Source organism: Corylus avellana, chromosome 5 (assembly GCF_965113065.1).
Source record: "Corylus avellana chromosome 5, dhCorAvel1.hap1.2, whole genome shotgun sequence".
NCBI lineage: Eukaryota > Viridiplantae > Streptophyta > Magnoliopsida > Fagales > Betulaceae > Corylus > Corylus avellana.
This window is the reverse complement of record NC_142494.1, coordinates 26,588,690-26,609,440: the sequence shown is the minus strand read 5'-3', so window position 1 is coordinate 26,609,440 and position 20,751 is coordinate 26,588,690. Positions and strand designations below refer to the sequence as shown.

The 20,751-nt window shown below is 34.2% G+C and overlaps 2 protein-coding genes and 1 non-coding gene across 3 annotated transcripts; all 3 read right to left on the bottom strand.

Annotated features, from left to right (window-relative positions):
• Window positions 1–227: 227 nt before the first annotated feature.
• Window positions 228–1,694, bottom strand: LOC148585990 (uncharacterized). Its single transcript, XM_088517038.1, has 4 exons — window positions 1,575–1,694; window positions 1,377–1,491; window positions 823–884; window positions 228–512 (listed from the first exon to the last, which is right to left on the bottom strand). Exons 1-4 carry the CDS (start codon window positions 1,689–1,691, stop codon window positions 228–230), a joined length of 579 nt encoding a protein of 192 aa, XP_088373164.1. The 5' UTR covers window positions 1,692–1,694.
• A 4,706-nt stretch (window positions 1,695–6,400) lies between these two features.
• On the bottom strand, window positions 6,401–6,562 carry LOC132183449 (U1 spliceosomal RNA). Its single transcript, XR_009440422.2, has one exon. It is a non-coding gene; the product is annotated as a U1 spliceosomal RNA (small nuclear RNA).
• Window positions 6,563–9,395: 2,833 nt separating this feature from the next.
• LOC132183350 (Galactose oxidase/kelch repeat superfamily protein) lies at window positions 9,396–11,616 on the bottom strand. Its single transcript, XM_059596780.2, has 2 exons — window positions 11,508–11,616; window positions 9,396–11,174 (listed from the first exon to the last, which is right to left on the bottom strand). The coding sequence occupies exon 2, from the start codon at window positions 11,161–11,163 to the stop codon at window positions 9,847–9,849; it is 1,317 nt and encodes a 438-aa protein (XP_059452763.2). The 5' UTR covers window positions 11,164–11,174; window positions 11,508–11,616; the 3' UTR covers window positions 9,396–9,846.
• Between the last annotated feature and the right edge of the window lie 9,135 nt (window positions 11,617–20,751).

The window sequence follows — 20,751 nt, the reverse complement described above, 5'->3', positions numbered from 1 at the left end:
TTAATGTACATCACTTGTATGTGTTCTACTACTTCCACGTCAAAAGAAACAAACAACAGTTTTAATTAGTTCCTATGCGAGCTTGCCTCTATGACCCAGTAAAAAACAAAAAGAAAGATAACTATTTAATATTGTAGGCTAAGGAACTTAATTCACTTTCCTACTATTGGGGCAAAATTGTGAGCCTAAACCTAGCTAGCTAGCCAGCTATGGTTTCCATTGATCACTCAATGCCAAGGCTCCTGATTGTGGATGGGTGGGCTACGGCGAGCCATTCCCTTATAATCCTTATGCATAAGGTTCACAATCTCTTTGGTGGCCTCTAGAAGCCTTTGGGTTTCATAGGTTTCTCGAGAGACTGCTTTGTCAGACCTTGAGGAACTCCCCAGGCTGGCCTTGGAATCTTGATCATGAGATTGCCCTTTGTTGTTGTTTGGGAGTTGGGCAGTACTCCTAGGAATTCCCAAGCTGCCAGATTTCGATGCCTTTGGTCTTGACATGTTCATATTTTTCTGTGTGACAGGAAATAGATTATTGTTGTTAGAATCAATATCTACTAAAACCTCAGGTAACACATAACATATAACATATATATACAACTTATGTTCACTTTTGCAAGAAAAAAAAAAGTTTTTTTCCTGCATTAAGCTTATAATAATAATGTGCACATGCTCTTTTTTCCTTCTCAAAACTGTGAAGCACCACACTAATGATCTAATATCCTTCTTCTTATGAGCTTTGACTAATAGTACTGAGTGAGATAGAGAGAGAGAGAGAGAGAGAGAGAGAGAGAGAGAGAGAGAGAGAAGGGGGAGAGATCACCTGATCATTCACTTTTTCTTGAGATCCACCAGGTGAAATCTTTGGAGCATTACTGTCCTTTCCTGCGTTTACACAAGAAATATTTATAACGAACTTATATATAATTAATGAAGTTAATTAATTAATTAGTCTCTTCACTCTCAATCAACACATCCTAATTAAACTACTTTAATCTCACTAGTACTATTAATTAAAACATGTAATTTCTGGTCTAAGAATGTACAAAATTGAAATGAAAAATCATAATATATAAATAGACTCATGAGTACACAACCTTGAGAATCGATCAAAATAAGAAAAATATGAATTCCTTCAAACATCAAATAATTTTCGATTACATACAAGTATGACATGATCATCCACATATATGTTCACCAGGGTTCTAAACAGGCAAAGAAAAATCCTTCTTTTTCAATTATGTTTTGGGGTGTGGCGTTCAGGCCCATGATAATCAGCAGTAAAAGCTACAAAGCCATTCTCTTTATCTCCCTCTTTACATTTTACTCTAAAACCCCCCTTCACTTCATCAAGTATTCCATCAGAATGGATTGCACCTGAAATCTTTGCATTCAGCCCCTCTTCTCTTTCAATCTTCTTTCTCAGAACTTTGTGCACTCCCATTTTCCTTCCTCCAAGCCCTATCTTCTTCCACCCACCAACGAAAAGTGCCTGTTATGTATATATATTAACAATCATGAAATAACAAGCTAGCCCTGATTTATTCAAATAAATAAATAAATAACAAAGCATACCTTTTGAACTGCAACTCCTTCCTCACCACCTTGATGAGCGTACGCAGAAGAGACCCTAAGGGCATGCATAACAAAGAGAAGCCAGAGGACAAAACTTGTAAATCTTATGTGCACCATGTTTGTGTTTCTTCACCTTCTCTAGGGTATGTTTGTTGTTCAACAACAGAGAGAGAGGAAACTTGGAAACAATGGTGTAGGTTTTATAGAAATTACGAAGCCAAGTCAAAGCTAGGGTTCCGACACCTCTTGCATAAAATATTACTCCTGGGTATATGCAAAACCTAGGGAGACTCAAAATAAATGTATAAAAGAGAGAAAGAAAAAACAATGGTCTTTTAACTTTAAGAGATTGAACGTGGTTTCCGTGATTTTTTTAATAAGAAAAGTGGTATATAATTGCATGCATACAAGTAGTGCATAAGTTCACTATCATTTCATGGTCATTAATTTTCACATCTTATTTATTTTTAATCTAACATCAATATGATTGGGATGAAATTGTACATGGCTCATGAACAATAAATACCATTCTTTTTTGAAAGATCGGGAAAGTTCGATTAAATTATCAGTTATCTTAAAAACTTGAAGCTGTTAAGAACAAAATACCGTTATTTTTTCAAGGGTTTGAAAAAAGCCCACATCTTAAAAATTTAATGCTGATAAGAAATAGTATATGATAAGTAATTTTTTAACGCATCATTTCATGTTTCCCCTTCAATAAGTGAGACTCAACACTTAAAATATTTGACTTAAACTGAAGCATAATAGGGAGTTGGAGTTTGAACTTATAATCTTTGTTTTGATATCATACTAAATAATCAATTGTCCCAAAAATTTAAACTAATAAAAAATAAAAAATTTATTAATTTAATTAATTATTTTCTAACCATATATGAGTATGCAACACTTGATCAGACAAAGTGGCCTAACAAATATATATTTATTTTGTCAATCACTGACCCTAATGTACATGGGCACACATATATATGTATGTGTGAATGGAGGGAAGAAAATAGGAGCAGTGACACAAATTAATTAGCTCTTAAGTCTTAAGCATGCCGAAAAGTTGAGACATGAGGGGTAATTAATACGATCATTTTTCTAATCAGCTGTGAACCGGACCTGGCTTGGTGGCCTGACAGCTGGCATTTGATGATCAAGAGAAAGTAATTAATTTAGAAAAACAAAATAAAATAAGTCTCACACAGGCTTCTAGAATATTATATATATAACCAATTAATTAAAACTCATATATGAATATATATATATATATATATATATATATATATATATATATATATATTCTATTATAGAGATGAACGTTATTCAAATATTATTGGGTAAGAAAAATCTAGCTAGTGTAAGATTAATTAACAGGACTAGTCTCGTTTCTCTCCTTTTGTCCTCAAAATTCCAGTTCAGAGATTTTGCTGGTATTAGCTCTCATTTTCAAGTGAAATAAAAGAAAATTTCATTTTATAATCAAGATTTTGTATATTTAACGGTATATATGATAATATATTCACCATATGATAATCTGTAAAATCATCAGATAAATTAATCATGTTTATTTCACTTAAATGAAGAATTAAAAGACTGATCTTTCAAGCTAAATTAATGAACTTAATTGTTTAATTAAGAGTATTAATTAAACAAACCGCATGCAGGACATACACTTAGTAAATTAATAGGGTAAATCCTTGCAAAGAATCTGAGTCAAAGATTCGGTCCACGTACAGTAGTACTGTAATTAACTATATATATTACAATTGAGTAAAAGAATGTGATTAGTCAGACGGATTCTCCTCCCATACCCTATTAGTTGATTATTAAGTAATTATGGTTCTTTATTTCAAAGAAAATTGGCAGGGTTTTCTCAGTTTGGAAACATCCTTACTACTATATGGAATATTGTCTCAAGAAAAAATAAAAACAAATGCATGGGGTTGATGAAAAATACTAGTTTATTATATGGACCAATTGGGTTTTCAAATCAATTCATAAAGAACTTTTTTTGCAGTAAATTGATTCAACGGTTTAGAAAATTTCTCAAGACTGCTATGGTAATTTGGCAGTAATGCATTTGAAACGAGGAATATAAAAGAATTTAAAAAGAACAACGAAACAAAAACCTGCTAATTCTACATTGTTATCTGCTGATAATTCCATTTTCAAAGCAAAATACGACCAGAAAGCAGAAAGGCACAGGCTTTCGGGCCTATTGATGTAAGACTTATTTCAAATTCAAGTGCCAAATTCACAGCAAATCCAAACTTAGCTAGGGATCAAACTATATTAATTTAATGTTGAATTCCATTTATTGCTACTATAATCTTTCCGGCGAAATTCATTAATATTCTTATTCCCAGTAAATACATAAACGACATGATTTTCATGAAAATTATATGAGGAAAAAAAAAAAAAAAAACAGAGCCTAGCTATAGCTACCATGTTTGGCCTGGGAAAAATGTGCTTCTCTAGTATTAATTTACACTTCAAATTTGAATGCTTTTTTCAAGGGTCTTAGATATTGTTTACTATTTACTTCCTCTATATATATATATATGCAGGTGTTTTTATTTCATGGGAGGCTCATACATATGTGGTCCGGGTCCAAGAGGCTAGGGTTGATGCTGATCACAACTGTTCTATTATTCTTTCAAGTTGGATTTTCACCATATATGTTGGAGAGGATCTACCAAGTCATTCTAGACTCATCATCTCCATCTCCATGATTTTGACCATTATTGTTTGTCTCTATTTCTCTATATATATCAAACTCTTATTTTATTTTTTTATTTTTAAATATTGTTATTGTTATTAAGGATAATTCTATAGTCACAAGCCTACGAGGATTAGTTCGAATGCTCACTCATTTGATGTAGTGCCATGAGGTTGGCTGTTCGAGTTTCCTCTTCGATTTACTATAGTCTTTTTGAGATATAACACAAGTGCATGTTAGTAGTATTTTCTAGATGGTGACAAAAAAAAATAGCATATGGTTTTAAGTGGACTTAAAAGGGCTCTGATTTTTTTATCAAACCAATCCAACCCAACCCCTAAAAGGGCAAATAATAATAATAATAATAATAATAATTCCATTAATAAAATGGTTGGATGGGAGGAGGAGGTGGTAAATTGGAAAAAATGCAAGGCATGACTCATGAGCATCAAATTAAGAGCCCACCGGCAAGTGTGCATGGATTTGCTAAATCATATATATTTACCTTTTAACATGCAGTTGATGAACTTATCAAAACAAAAGTGGAAAGTACTGGAGCTAGCTAGGGTTTAAGTTTAGAACACGAGGGCGTTGCCTCCAACTTCATGCTACTGCTTTCTCCTTGGGAACACTCACAAAGTCGGTTCGACAGCTCATGCAAGACATTAGGTAAAAATTAACCGACAACATCCCTCTCATGCTTATCCTCGGTCTGATTTTACATGCGGTGGTAATTAAATTCATTAAAAATCACCTATGGATATAGAGAGATGTGTAGAGAAGTAAAAGTTTGTGTAATATTACTCCATATTAACCAACCTCTTTCACCATATAGGACGTATGTTGACAAATAATCGAGAGTACTTCTAGCTAGGGATGAAACTTGGGGTGGCCGGTGTAGGCCATAGCCCCCGACACAAGGAAAATATATATATATATATATATTTGGCTATTGGCCTCTACCTACTAAAATTTTTGGCCCTTGACCCCTATCCATACTAAAGCCTGGCTCCGTCCCTGGTTCTAGCCACTTTAAATAATGAGCTAAAAAAGCTTATGAGCTTTCTAATCACGGACAATTATTGCATAACTACAAGCTTATTATGTGTGACAAACAATCAAGTAATACTATCGGAGATCACTTTCAAGAAACTTTACATTAAAAAGGGTTATCATTTAAAAAATAGGTATATTATCCTCAAATTGTGACAATATATATATATAACCTACTTGCTTAGATAGTTTGCCGGACAGTCCAAAATAAAACTAGCTAATTTCTCTTAACAATTACTAGAAATTTCAACCTCCCATTGCACCAAAAAGACTCTTTTCATTACGTACACTTTTTCCTCCTTACGTGTAGGCGGGTTAATAAGATAACGAGCAACAAGAAGTGAAGTTGACAGATGGATATATAGGGAAATTAAGCATGGCTCCTTTAACCGAGGGCTTGTCTTGTGATTGATTCTTTGGATGGTAGTAATCGTAATTAGTTGTTGTAATCTGTCATCGTGCAAATAATCACGGTTAATTGTACTTTTAATTGGGAATGAGAAGGAACAAAACCAAAAGGAGTCTTAAAATTTGTACCCCCTTGTACGGAGACGAAGCTTTTGAGGTGCATAAAGTTTGGTAGTATCTGTGTCCAACTGTTGAAAGGAGGGGGGGGTGTGTTGTGAGACTTTGATTGTTCAATTTTCAAAGGGAAAGAAAATCTGTATGGCTTTCAAAGGACATGATCACATGAGAAATTTGACAGGTGTATGCATGCCTCCAAAGTAATCTTCTTTTACTCTTATACCAAAAATATACGTTATAATATTTTTCTAGGCAATAATTTACTGCAGAATATTATATTTATCTATAATATTTTTAAAATGAGAAGGCTTTCTCAAAAGTGTATTTTGGGTTATTTCTTAAATTGGGTAATTTGATATTTCTTGGAATTTCTTTATTCGTTCGTGGTGTTTGATTAATTGGCGATGGTGGAGACCAGAGAGGAAAAGAAACTTTACGTGAAAATCGTCGAAACAGGCAAAAAGGAGAAGAGAAAACACAAGGAAGAGAAATTTACAGACAATGAGAGTTGGTAATTTGTTTTGGGACAGGGGCCGCGCGAACGCAGGCCCCCACTGCCACAAATTATGACGTAGCCTCTGCCACGTTGGACAGACCTTAGGGCAGCACCCCTCCGAAGTGCAATGGAGGCCACTGACCTAGGCAATGGGCCTCATTGATCACCCATTGACCCCGTCCAGGTAAGTATGTTTTATTGGGCCTCTTATCTTCCTTTATATACAAGACCCTCAAAGTTATCCCTTTCACTTGCTTCCGGCATGGGACTAACGTGTACTCGAAACAATGCCTTCTAGTTGTGAAGCCTATGCGCATAGAACAGATTGATTTGGTCTGGTAAGTACTTCGATTACCGCAACAAAAATGCCAATAAAAATAGAAACATCAAACCTTTTTTTTTTTTCACTTTATCTTATCATTATATCTCTTACATCTCTTAAAAAAAATGAGTCTAATCACCTAACAAGTTTAAATAAACTCGATGGATTAAGTCCAAAATATGATTATTTGTTCTGGTAATTGAGAACCAGACTCTTTCTTCTCACATGCATTCAGCACCCAAAATATAATCTCTTTTAATTGTTTGTTATGGCTTCACTGCTTTTTCTACGTTTCGTCCTCGTCTCAATCTTCCAAATGTTCTTATTATGCTTAAACTCGCATTTAACATTTTGTCTATTTCTAGGATTTACTCGTGATAAATGAGAAATGTTATAGGTACCAATTAATCAACTCCATGTCAGTTAGGTATCCATATCTTGGTAAAAGATTTGGTACCCGTATCATTTCTTATCCCACATTGTTATGCAAACCTGTTTTGTCTGGCTTGAGCTCACCACAATCAAATCATTCATTCTTCACATAAAATATAAAACATACTGAAAACAAATAACATGAATCTTCATGTTATCTCAATGCATTCAAATGAATCTTCACTCTTTTTTCAAACGCATAAGATGTTTTGTCAGTAGAGGAAAATATTTCATGGTTGGATAGTTATGTTTCTCTGTTTCAGTAGTTTTGGTTCGTTGATGTAATCTGAGTTTTCATTTCCATGCAGACAAGCTGCCGGCGTTTTCATTGCTTTGTATAGTATAGTAACAATGGGGAGGAGAGTTGCCTGCCTTCCCCTTGAGCTGAAAAAGAATATATGCACTCTCTTTTCACTTGGATTTTCCGTGTACTAAGGTCATGCCCCCTGCGCTTGTCTAGTGAGATTAATTTTACTTATAAAAAAAAAAGAAGTTTGGATTCATCCATAAAATAGAGGAACTGATAGACAGAAAGGTAACTATATATCAACAACAAAATGCACCATTATACATAACCTTATTATACAGCAAAAACTAAAAGGCTAAACCAACGGCTTAAGCAACCAAAGATAAAAATACATTGCCATATTTGAAAGAATTGATTTCAGTAGAAACCTTAAGTGGGAGATCAGTTGCTTTAGATGCATCATAATCCATGATGCAGAACTTTAGGCTGAAATTACATTTCAAGTAGATTTGCCCTATCACAGTTTCTAAGGGAACAAGGAAAGCATGTTTTTCACACGCCCGTATGCAGTTCTTAATGATGCTCATGCTAGGAGCTCACAAAAAGGATACTGTCTTATATGTTTTCAACTGACCATTTCAATATGATGAAAATTGTAGGCAAAACCGATGAGAAGAAGTGGGATGCAATCTACCGTATTTACTTGAAGAAAAATAGTCGTACAAATTCCAGTATTGCCATGGCAATTTACTGCTCATGCTTACATGGCTAGGCGGCTAATTTCCTATATAACCCTCATCAATAATCTAGGCAAGCTTTCCCAACAAGATCTGGTGAAAAGCAGTGAGGATTATAAGCTACCATCTAATATTGGTATTTGGTTAAGTCAAGAAGAAAATTCATCTTAAAGACTGTTTTAAACCTCTTCAAGCACCATATATACGGTGTAATGTGGCTGGCATGCCGAAGATTAAGGAGTCCAACAATAGGTAATCATTCTAAAAATTAGCAATGACGGCTGCTCAGCCTGCCAAAATTTTTAATTATGAATTTAACCCAGTTGCCTAAGACCAATACCAAATGAGAGAGAGAGCAACCTGGAAGAGGTGGCATGGTTGCAGCTATGAAGTATCCCTTTCTGTACAACTGAAAATGCGACGAACAGTAAAAAAGATATCAATCAAATAAGCAACAAAATTTGGAATGTAGAACCCAGAGTATCCTCAGAAAACAGTAACTAAAGCCCACTTGTAAGTTGTACCTTCTCAATACAGCTTTGATCTTCATGTATAGCCAGTCCCTTCCATAAAGAGAAACCCTATACATCCGTAACTTCAGTAAACAAAGTAAATATAAACAAACAACTTTAGATGGTTTTAAGCATTAGTGCATCCAACTGTGACTACACTAAGAGCTTAGCTGATACGAATGGGTATGTGATCAAGTACTTTAAAGATCTTTGTCGTCAAGTAGAAGTTGACCTTGTTTAGTACAATGACCCCCTTGAATAATGTCATAAGGCACTACTGAAAACCACGTTTTAGTGTCATACTTCAGATGAACCACAGGAGTCAAAAAAAATCCATGTCCTACAAAATTAGTGTTAATTCTGAAAATGAAATAAGCAACAGAAATGTGGAATCCTTTCCCGTACAGCCAGTGACAGAAAAATAAATACATACGTGAAGTGGGATGAACATAAAAAATCACAAGGTCAGCGATCCTAAAAGCAAGAGCACATAAGTTAAATGCTTCATCAGTAACAACAACAATTATAGAAGGCACTGTAGGAATAAGAAAAAAGAAAAGTGAAACTTAACCATACCAAACCCATAGTTTTTTTTTTTTTTGATAAGTAATAATCAAGTTTTATTAAGCCAAACCCATATTTACTGATATACAAGAGTTTCTAATCACATTCAAAAGCAAATCAAAGTGGCAAACATAGACAAATTCACCATTTAGTAACATAAATGCAATTGAGAAACCAGGATGACCACATAATTAGAAACAACTCATTCTAATAGTTAATAGAAAAGCAAGATAGCATTAAAAGTTAGAGATATTTAGCTGGAATGTACAACTCAATTTCAAATATTTTACAAGAGTAGGAAAGAAAATTGCCTTCTGGCGTTCCTTCCCTAGATGTCATCATCTGCATACATCCTTAACAAGCATAGGCCTTATCTAAACTACAACCTTGCTCAATCATTGTGCATTACAGAGCCCTCGTACAAGGTGATATCACCCTTGCATGAACAAAATCTTCAACAAGACCTTTTTCTTCAGATGCACCTTTATTGCTGATATAGCATGAAAGCTCAAAGGAATTGAATGATGAAGTGACTAGCTTAGTGAAGAACCTTTCTCATGGATGTGCAGAAGAAGGAAATTAGCGAAGAGGCAAAATGAGGATACTAATTCCTTATAAACCTCATATAATAGATGAAGTGGACACCGCAAAGCAAAATTTCCTCAGTAGATGGAAGCATCAAATCTTGGCTCATAGAAACAAACCTGGCTGTTGTATGACTGAAGAGCACAGCCAGCAATCCAGGACCAAATCTTCTTATCCACATCATACAAAAGGCCCTTCCCTTGGTTCCAAGATGTGAAACAGATCAAATTATCCTGACCAAAGCACTCAAACCTCTCAGCTGATAACCTCAACAAAGCTCGAAAATACTTTGGCGGCATCCTGCTAATCTCCACCCAGATAACTTTTGCATGGTCCAATTCCCAAATTCTCATACTCTGAAGCGTACTATAAAGACCGATCCTTCCAACTAGAAACAGACGCTTCTGGGTTCCAGCAACCAAATAACCATCCAACAAAGACCTTGGGAACTTAGCTGGAATGTGTTCCCAATAACTCGCATCCATCCGATACATCATCAGACCAAGCGGTGAAAGGGTTTCCAAGTACAATTTGGAGTCACAATATGCCATCTTCGAGGAGCAAAGATTAACTGCAGGCATTACCTGGTGAAGTGACCAAGTGTTAAGCTTGGAATCATATACTTCAGTGGGTAATGATTTGTCACCATAAATATCACTTGTGGCTATTACCTTAAATGATCGGTCTGTCCTATCAACGACCATGATCAGTTGCCTTTGCTGATTATAATGCATGCTCGGCAACGTCCTCCAAGTTTGCGTGAGGGGATTACAAACTAAAGTTTTGAAAGTTAGCCCATCGAGCCCAGAAAAGCAAACAAGACCACCTGAAGAACCAACCAACCAGAACGCCCACTGTGGCAAAAATGTGAATGGAATCTTATACCACGTTTTCAAAGGCAAGCTGAAGACCGAGCATTGTGGGGTTTGAGAGTTCTTCCAAAATGTAAGAAGACAAGGCCCATGAGATGACACTTGTGAGTGGAATTTAAGAAAACTACTATCTTGAAGAATCGAATTCCACCTTTTACAAACAGAGTGTAGGCGAAAGATCATAAACGGCGGAACCCTAGCTAAAATCTCATTCAGCAAGTCTTCGGGCAACATTGCCCATATACTATCTTCCATTTGAACATCAGGGTGAACAGCTTTACCAAATGTAGCAACCCTTTCCTCATCTAATCCACGTGGTTTGGTCTTGATCGCCTTCTGCCTTGAAGGGCTAGTGTTCCTTGATCCTATCAGCCCCAATGGACTCGTATTCCTTGACCCACCACCCCTAAGAGGTGACACTTGCTTAGGGGACCTATCATCTTCACGAAAAGACCCATTGCTCTTCAATTGAGAACTGGATACTGCAGACGCAGATTCAGAAGATTCCCCAATACCATCCATGGCGGTCAATTCTAACAAATCCCAATTAACCCAATATTAAGGCTCATCCAAATACCAAATGCCAACCCTAAGTCATGCCCCCCCCCCTCCCCCATCAAAAGATCCAAAATTTCAAATCTAAATATTGATTTCTAGCATCAAATGAGAAAACCCAATAACAAAAATACTGGGAACTCAAAGAATCATTTATTAGAACCAGCATTACACTTCAGATCGAAAACCCCAATCTCCAGTCAGACTATGAAGAAACAATCTTTTATTCAACGATATGATCAAGATGAAATTTTTAAGCACATATCAAACTGACAACACAGAATCGAAGCTCTGGGTTTGAGGTGAAGTACCTTTGGCTCAAGAACCATCTGGTTTTGCTTTGTGAGAAAACTTGTCAGAGCTCAAAGAAGTAAAATCCCGGCATTGAAATGAGGGAAGAACCTAACCTTTAAAGCTGTCTTCACGTTGTGCTTGATTTACTTTGTCACTATTTGACAAAATGGACAAGAAATAATAGAAAATAAAAAATATTTGAGGTTAAATTATTCTGTAAAGTTTTTAAGTTTATGATATCCAATGAAAATATGCCACATCAGTAAACCCAAGTTTGTCGGTTAATGGTCTATTTTCTAGTTTGCTAGTTAATTTGGTCTCCCCGTTTGACTAAATGGTAAATGCTTTTGCATTCACGATCAAATTATTACAATGTAAAGGATGATAAATCCAAGTCTAATTTGAGGGGATCAAAAATGGATCGCAACTTAATCTTAATTATGTAAATTCTTAGTCTTAAGATTCAAAGTCTGATTTGTATTTTAACCAAATTCGATGCTTATTTGGTAATATGTGGATAGAAACACTTCATTTTTCATATGGTTAATTATCTTTATTCCTTCAATTACCACTCATTTACCCATTATTGTTCTCTCCGAAGCTAGACTTGTTGCTTTGTAAGGAGAGAGGCTAATCATGCTGTCCATAAAATAGCAAAGAATATCACACAACGGGTCCTAAATAGGGTTTGCTTGAGGACACTCTTAATTGTATCAGGAATGTTATTTTGATAGAGCAATCTGCTCCGTCAGTAATTTTTTTATAGAATGCAAATGCAAACTTACTAAAATATATATATATATCGTAAATGAGTGATAGTTGGAAGGGATAAAGGTGATTAACCAATTTTTTATATATCATTAGCCTTGTTGATATGTTATTGTGCGCTACTAATCTATACTTTGAGAAAGGTATTATATATCCTATTGATCTGCGTACCCTTTAAATAAAGATTGAAACCCAATAATTAATTAGAAATGTACTTTTTACATCATCTAAAACCCTAGGAGATAGCTATCTTGTTGTAGACTTGGGCCCATGGCACATCAAATAGCCCAAAAAATAATACTACAAGACAAGCAACTTTCTAATCATTAGTAACTTCACGATCACGGGCCAAAAAAACTCATTAATTAATAGAATTATTAGTTTATCAGTTTTTAATGATTTTCACCAACCAAAAGAGTTTTTTTTTTTTTTTGGATGAGCATAATGGAGTGTATGACCTTTGACATAGGGCTTTGTTTGGTAATGGGGATGGGGTTGGCTCAAATATTGTTCATCACCATTTCTCAAAAAAATCAACATCAAAACATTCTAACTTTCTCACTTTTAATATCAAATCATTCACTTTTTATTATTATTCAAATAAAAAAATCACTACAAAACAAAACTTTTTCACTTTTTCATACCACTTTTTCATTTTTTTTATACCAAACATTCTTACTTTTTTTCACATCAATCTACATCAACTACAGTGTTTAAGCCATCCCATTTGCCAAACACCCAAAGGATAATATGTTTATGTATTTCCTTGCGCGAAGTTATCTTGATGAATAATTATATAATTTAAGATCATTAACTCTTCAGTTCAATAAATTATTATTTTTTTAACTAAAAAAACCACCTTTTTATTATTATTTTAGCTTAGTGTAAAGTGAGGGGAGGGTATGGTTTTGAGTCATCATATATAGATATAGTGTTAACTAGACAAGATGCATGTCTATTAATTTTGACTCACCTTTTGTTATTACGCTCTTAGGTGCATGGAATTAGGCTATGACTTAGTTTGTTTTGAGAGAACGTCTACAAAGCCTTTGCATTGTGAATCTATCTAGGCTCCTTCTAACTAGTGCTCCTATATATGGATAAGTTTTGATAGGGCTTGGATTAAACTATGACTTAACTTGTCTTGATTCTTGAAGGAGCATTTAGGAATCCTTACATTGTAAGTTTGTCTAGGCCCCTCATAACTAGTGCCCAACAAGTATGATGCTATTATAATAAAAGCTCAAGTAGAGAGTTCCAATCTCTTGTTGCATCTCTTTGTCGTTTGTGTGCAAGTAAAAAGAGGTGAGAGGACTACATTTACCCCCTTCTAATTACCACATAATTTCAATGTTTTCCTACTATTAAAATTTTCAATGTCCCATCAAACTATCATGGAGTTGCAATGTCTTCATTTCGTTAGTATTCCCCTTTAAATTCTAAATATTTTGCTTTTACATTTTCCTAAAGTTTTTTTTTTTTTTTTTTTTTTTTTTTTTTTTTTTTTTTTTTTAAGTAAGGTATTTTTTGTAGTGTGAAATAATCATTACACCCCTTTCATTAGGATGTAATAAAAAATCTTAATAGAGGAACTCTACAACTCCCAATGGTAGATTGAGAGACATTGCAAAAATTAAAAAACATAAATAAAAATATTATAAATTAAATGATATTTAGTGGGATAATTGTAGTTCTTGGTGGGGGGTGGGGGGGTGGGGGGGTGTGGGGTGTTCAGCTTTCCACATGCCCAACTAATCTTGAAGGAGCATCACATTTGATATTTTTGTTAAGATGTCTTTTGATAGTATTATTTCTCCTACTAAATTAAAAAAAAAAAAAAAAAAAAAAAAAAAAAAAAAGGTATTTTTAATGTTTTGCATAAAAAATATTATTTTGTAATAGAAAAGGGAAGAAAATAAAAAGAAACATAAACATCATTCACACATGAAGCCTGAAATTTATGCTCTTAATTCACTCGTGGACTCAAACATATCATTAGAGTTGAGAGAACTTTGGCCCAAGGCCCCAAGCAAAGATTTACTATTTTTGGGGGCTTCTATACTCCTTTCTATAAGCATTCATGTTGTTCTTGAGGGATAATTATATCTTCCCCATCATTTTTTCATATATACGCAATTCATTTTGATGTTCAATGAAGATACTTCCATTTTTTATTTTTTGGTGTTTGCATGGAACAATAACTTTGGCATAATAAAATCAAGGGTTAAATACTAAATACTCCTTGGGATTTCGTTACTTTATTTTTTTCTCTCTAGGGTTTGATTTTTATCACAGGAGATCCATGTAGTTTTGATAATAGACAAAATTAATCCTCTGTTAGTTGACTTAACGAAAGTCCACGTGAGCCAATCAAATGTTGACACGTGGCACATACTTAAATTTTTTATATTTTTTTAATATATATATATATATATTTTTTTTTTAAAAAAAAAAGAAAAAAAATTGGGGGTGGCACCAAGGGGGTGCCCGAAACCACCCTCAATGGGTACTGGGGTTGGCTCGGCCACCCCCATGGAGCCTAGGGGGTGGCCGAAACCACCCCCAATGGTGGTTGGGGGTGGCTCGGCCACCCCCATCCGGCCAAATGGGGGTGGCCGAGCCACCCCAAATGGCCCCCAATTTTTTTTCTTTAAAATTTTTTTTTTTTTAAAAAAAAAAGTAGGTGTCACGTGTCAACATTTGATTGGTCCACGTGGATTTCCGTTAAGTCAACTGATAGAGGACTAATTTGGTCTATTATCAAAACCACAGGGACCTCCTGTGATAAAAACCAAACCCTAATGAGAAAAAAATAAAGCAATTAAACCCCATAGGGTATTTAGTATTTAACCCTAAAATCAAATTGGACAAAATTTACCTCCAAATTAGATTGAAGGAATTTGCTTCAATCCTGTCTAAAAAAAGTCAATTGTGATCTCTTTTGCACCGGCAGTTGTTGGCCTGTTATTATATTCTTAGTTTCTTACATTCTCGATTTGCCTTGTTTTATTCATATTAGGAAAATGTTAGGTGTTCTTCTAATGTTCTCCTAGCATCCTTCTAACTGTGATATGGTTTTTAAAATCACCAATAGATTAAAAGTCAATAATGATAATCTCAAATTCAATGATAATTTTAAAAGCTACATCACAACTGGATAGGACACCAAAAAAATACTAGAATAACACTTAGCATTTCCCTTCATATTATAACCTTTTTCATTGTACCCTCCTCTCTCAAATATTTTCAGATGTCGTCAATAATGGCTTCAAGCAATTAGATCACTCTTTTCCATGGAGAGCCAGCCATAAGTACATATGGCATATCGTTTTTTTTTTTTTTTTTTTGTGTAACAAATCGAAATACATTAAAGCATAAGAAAGTTACAGGACAGACACTTAAAGCTAAAAAGCTTAGACATATAAATCCAATCTAAACAAACTACAAACTTCTCAAAGTAGGTGAAGATAAAAGTCATATGGCATAACGTTTGAACTGCTATGACAACATGATTGTGTTTTCCATTTTCATACTTTGCCTTTTAAAGAACAAACGGGTGATTAAATTGACAAATCTTGAAGACAAACAAAAGATGCTTGAAATATAGAAGCAACGCATTTATCACTAAAGAAAAAACTTAAGAAAACTTTCACTTATTTTGAAATTACCCTTCACCGAAGTTTAAAAACTCTCAACTAAGGGTATTAAACTTTCAATTTTTTTCAATTATTCAATTCCGTTACGATTTTCCTTTAAATATTGTCAAAATTCTCAAAATACCATTTTTTATTTATTATAAAAAATAAAATAAAAAATTGTAAAGATTTAGGGGTTTACTTTTTTTTATTAAAAAAACATGTTTGCAATATTTTTGCAACATTTTTAAAATATTTTTTTTTATTTTTAAATTGCATGGTAATTCAAGGGTCTAAAATAAAGTTACCCCAAAAAATTATTAAAATAATTTTGCAATACTTTTGCAATTATTGAGTTATAGCTGGTAACTTTCCGCCACCTTTTGTACCTCCTATTCCAACCCTAATAGCCATTATTTTCATCAGTACTTAATTAACACTGTATTTTCAATATAGAGTCACAGGTTAACATAAAGAGCATAAAGAAGATCAATCTACAAATGCATATACATTGATTTGAACTAGAGAACTTAAAATAATACCAGAAAAAGGAGAATGAAGAAAGACCGATTTGAGAACAACTTTGTCCGATCCATCTTCTTAAGTTTTGATTGTTGAGTATGATATTGTAGTGAGCTAGCTAGGTTGTAGTATGTTTCATGTGGTTAAATAGTGAAAGGATTAAACCATATTTTCCAAGAATTAACACGTAAAAAAGCATTTATTGACTATAAACTCCTTATAATATTCCCTAAATTGTATCGTGAATTATGACGAAATATATGCATGACCCTCCGGGTGTTTCACTATCCTTTATGGTAATTTAGACATTTTCATGTTTTGACAAAGAAAAAAAAAAAAAAAAAAAAAAAAAAAAGAGTAAAAGAAATCCCTTATACAAAATCCAAAACCCAATCTATCTTCCGGATTTGTATGCGATTCTTTTCATAAATATGTATGGCGAGTTAGGTAAGATAATTATTGAGAAATTCATTAAATTTGAAATAGTTTATTTTTTCAAAATATTAACATTTTTTTTCTTATTATTCCTTAAAAGGGGCCTAGCTAGATGGCAGGTAAGCTTTAAAAACAATACATATATCCGCTTCCTGCGCCGGTCGGCCGAGTGACTAACCATCAATTTATCCTTTGATTGAAACAGTAATCAACCATTTAAATAGGAGGTTAAGGTGATTGGACCACTCCAACCACTCCCAATTATAAAGTCATGACTTATCATTCCCTCAAAGAGTAAGACTGTAGTCGGCCACACCATTGAACTTATTTTGATTTAAATTTTGTTTTTCAAAGGTTGATCCAAACCGTTTATTTTGGGCTACACATCTTGAAAACTTTAGCCCTCTTGCATTAATTACGAGACCTCAATCCATTACGTGGAGCCCTCCATTGACAAGAAATTCTCAAAACCTTCCACTATGCGACAAATATTTGTTGGAGGCATCCAATTGAAATAAAGAGACAGGTGGTGGCCGGAGCCCCTGATCATGTCCTTATTCCTTTCCAGATTGTCAAGACCCCACCCTTGACTTTGAGCCCTTTGCAAAGTGTATGGTCTTGAATTTGGTTTTGAACAAACATATTTACCCAATCATGCATATATATATATATATATATATATATATATATATATATATATTACAAGTACTCATGTTTGAAACATCAAATCATATAATTTCTACCCAAACAGAACTCAAACAATCAACTCAAACACCTTTTCATGAGCAAAGAGATATATATATAAGAACTTGTAAAGGAGAGAAAAGGTTACTCGCCTTTTGGCGAGAGAAAAATATCAACTTTATGATCAGCTCATCGAAAAAGGAAAGCAAGAAGGAAAAAAAAAAAAACACTTTAAATGTATCATCAATTAATGAAGTTAGTAATCAAATCAGAAGGGTATGACTGTAGGGATGGATCCAGCTTTGAGTTTGGGGGAGACTAAGGGCCAATTTTTTTTTTTTTTTTTATTTTTTTATTGGGAGGGGTTAATTGGCAAAAAATACTTTAATTTCTTGTTATTTGGAGGGGGGCGCCACTACGAGTCCCCCCTTGACATGAATCTGTTTCTATGAGTTCAAATCTTCGCAATGAAAAATTTTCACATATGCCTGATTAGAAATTAATATTAGTCGCTTTGGATTCTTATTGATGCTCTAACTTAGTGAGGTTGGATTAGGCTATGACTTAGTTGTACTTGAATAAGCGTATGTGGTTTCCACCATCTAGTCTCTTTATGTGCGACTCTTAACGGATAAGTGTTATTATGGTCACGCTCAGGTAAAATAGCTATAATTAATCTTTCTGGCCTTCTCTTATGCTTAAAATAAAAAATAAAAAATATAAAAATCAGAAGCCAGTAATTAATGCCCTAATAAGTTGATACTGCCAAAACAACGATCTTCTGGAACAGTGGTTGTGTGCAGCTGAAGAGTACTGAAGCCAAAGCTAAATATGATCAGATTCATGGACTTACGTACGGACCACCTGATCACTTGAATTTACATGCATGCATGCAGTACGACTCGAAACTCGAATGCATGGGTTGCTCCAGTACGTGGCTCCCACAAGCATACGAAAGTTGACACGAAAGGGTTTTCATTATCATTTTTCCAATGTTAGGAAGGATGGTAGGTTTGATGATAGTTTTGAAAATTAAAAAATGATTAGACGTGGAGTAAATGTGAGAAGTTGGCAGGTTTATATGTGCAGAACATAGTTAGGCTACATGAATGCTAATCGCCATGTGTCAAACTAAGATTCCTAATTGACTTAGAGATTTGGAAAGAAGTTTGTATGGAACGATGGAGATCGACACAATTGAAGTTTATAACCGTTTTTCACCATGAATCACCCACATACAGATGGTCAGTCGTCAGAGAGAACGATTCAGATTCTTGAGAGGATATGTTATAGGCATGCGTCCTTGATATTAAAGGAAGTTTAATTTAGTATCTACCTGTAATTGAACCATTGTCAAACCTACCCCAAGACCCAGATGGTGGCGGCCTAACTATATATGTTCTGGACATATAATTATGCCAACTTCAATGAAAGAAAGCAAACTATACTAGAGGACATGTCGGTGTTGCAGAAGTATGTGCATGATCCGGACGATAATTAAATCACCGATTATGAACCGCTGCAAATTCAGGAAGAGTTGATCTACGAAGAGATGCCGTCCTAATCGATCAACCATAATAATACGCTAGTGTGCACTCTCGTGGCCAGGAAGTGAATCACAATTTATGGGATGTGTAACTTCATTAGAAGAGGGTTAATGGTATACGAATAGACCAAATGAAAGAGTTATGCCGTAAATATATCTATGTTATATGTATCAACATGAATTGCTTGGTTCATTGATTTATGCATAACAAAGAGTGTGGCCACATGACTCTTTTTTTTTTTTAAATCGTAAGCAAGAAGTCAGCTTTACTTTCAAAATAAGCGAGTGTAGCCCACATTAAACACTTTCACAAATGTAAACCCCGCCAAAAAAAAAAAAAAACTTTATAATCTTTATATTACATCAAAACATTTTTTCAAATTAAAAAAAAAAAAAAACAAACAACACTTACGCCCAACTACACTAACAAACATAACTACATAACCAAAATTATGAGTGCATTACGACATGGTATTTAAAAATCAAAGCACCAGCCCGGAGTACCTTTCTAAATAACCATCAAACTATCTATATCAAGGACTTTAATTAGGTGAGTATTAAAGATTGATAAAAACAACATCATCACTACCGCTTTTAATATTAAAATAATAACAGAAAAAAAAAAAAAAAAAAAGAGAAACCTCACTCTCGACATTTGAAAGATCTTGAGTTGATCAACTCATAAAAGGGTAGGTTATATATATATATATATATATATATATATTATTCGTGATATATTATTATATATTATTCATGAATAGTGTTAGAAGTTTATCTTATACCCTTTAAAAAGATGATGCGACTTTTAAGATTACTATCAAGTTCGTGATAGATAAATATTAAATTTTGATTAAACGGTAATTTTAAAAACCACATCATTTTTAAAACAATACAAGATTGACTTATAAAATTATTCATCATTCATATGATTAAAAATAAATATATTACTTTCAATACCTGAAAAATAAGATTGCAATGTTAATATCAAGTTACTAGTAATTTAGGTAGCTCTATAAAAATAATGAATATAAAGCCTACTTGCCTCGACCAACCCGAAGCGCAGGATCAACCGCAATTCGGACACTCTAAGTACACGGATCATAATTCTAGAAAACGTTAGGCTTATAACTCTTTTATAACCTATCAATAAGCACGTGAGTAATTGGAAAGTATTAATTAAATTTCTTTTTAGTGATTAACTAACTTCAATTGTATACTAAAACCTATCAACAAATTATAAAATAGTTATATAAAATGGTGTAATCATGAGACTTATACCGTGTTTATCCTCCTTCCTATAAAAGTGATAACACGTTTGAATTTAGTGGAGCTAAATTTCTGATATTATTAGCTTCGTTTGGCAAAGGAAAGCCCCGCCCTGTAGCTGGAACGGCACTGTTCCAGCTACAGTGCGGGGCTGACATTTGGCAGCTTTTTCGTTTTTTTTTTTTTTTTTTTTTTTTTTTTAAGCAAAATATTAAAAAAAAAAAAAAAAAAAAAAGAAAACAGAGGGGAAGAGATGGGGTGGCTCCAGCCACCCCCTTGGCCAAAAATGGGGTGGTCGGACCACCCCATTTTTGGCCAAGGGGGTGGCTGGAGCCACCCCCTGGCCGATCTGGGGGTGGTTCGCGGTATGGGGTGGCCGAAACCACCCCCAGCCCCTTGGGGGTG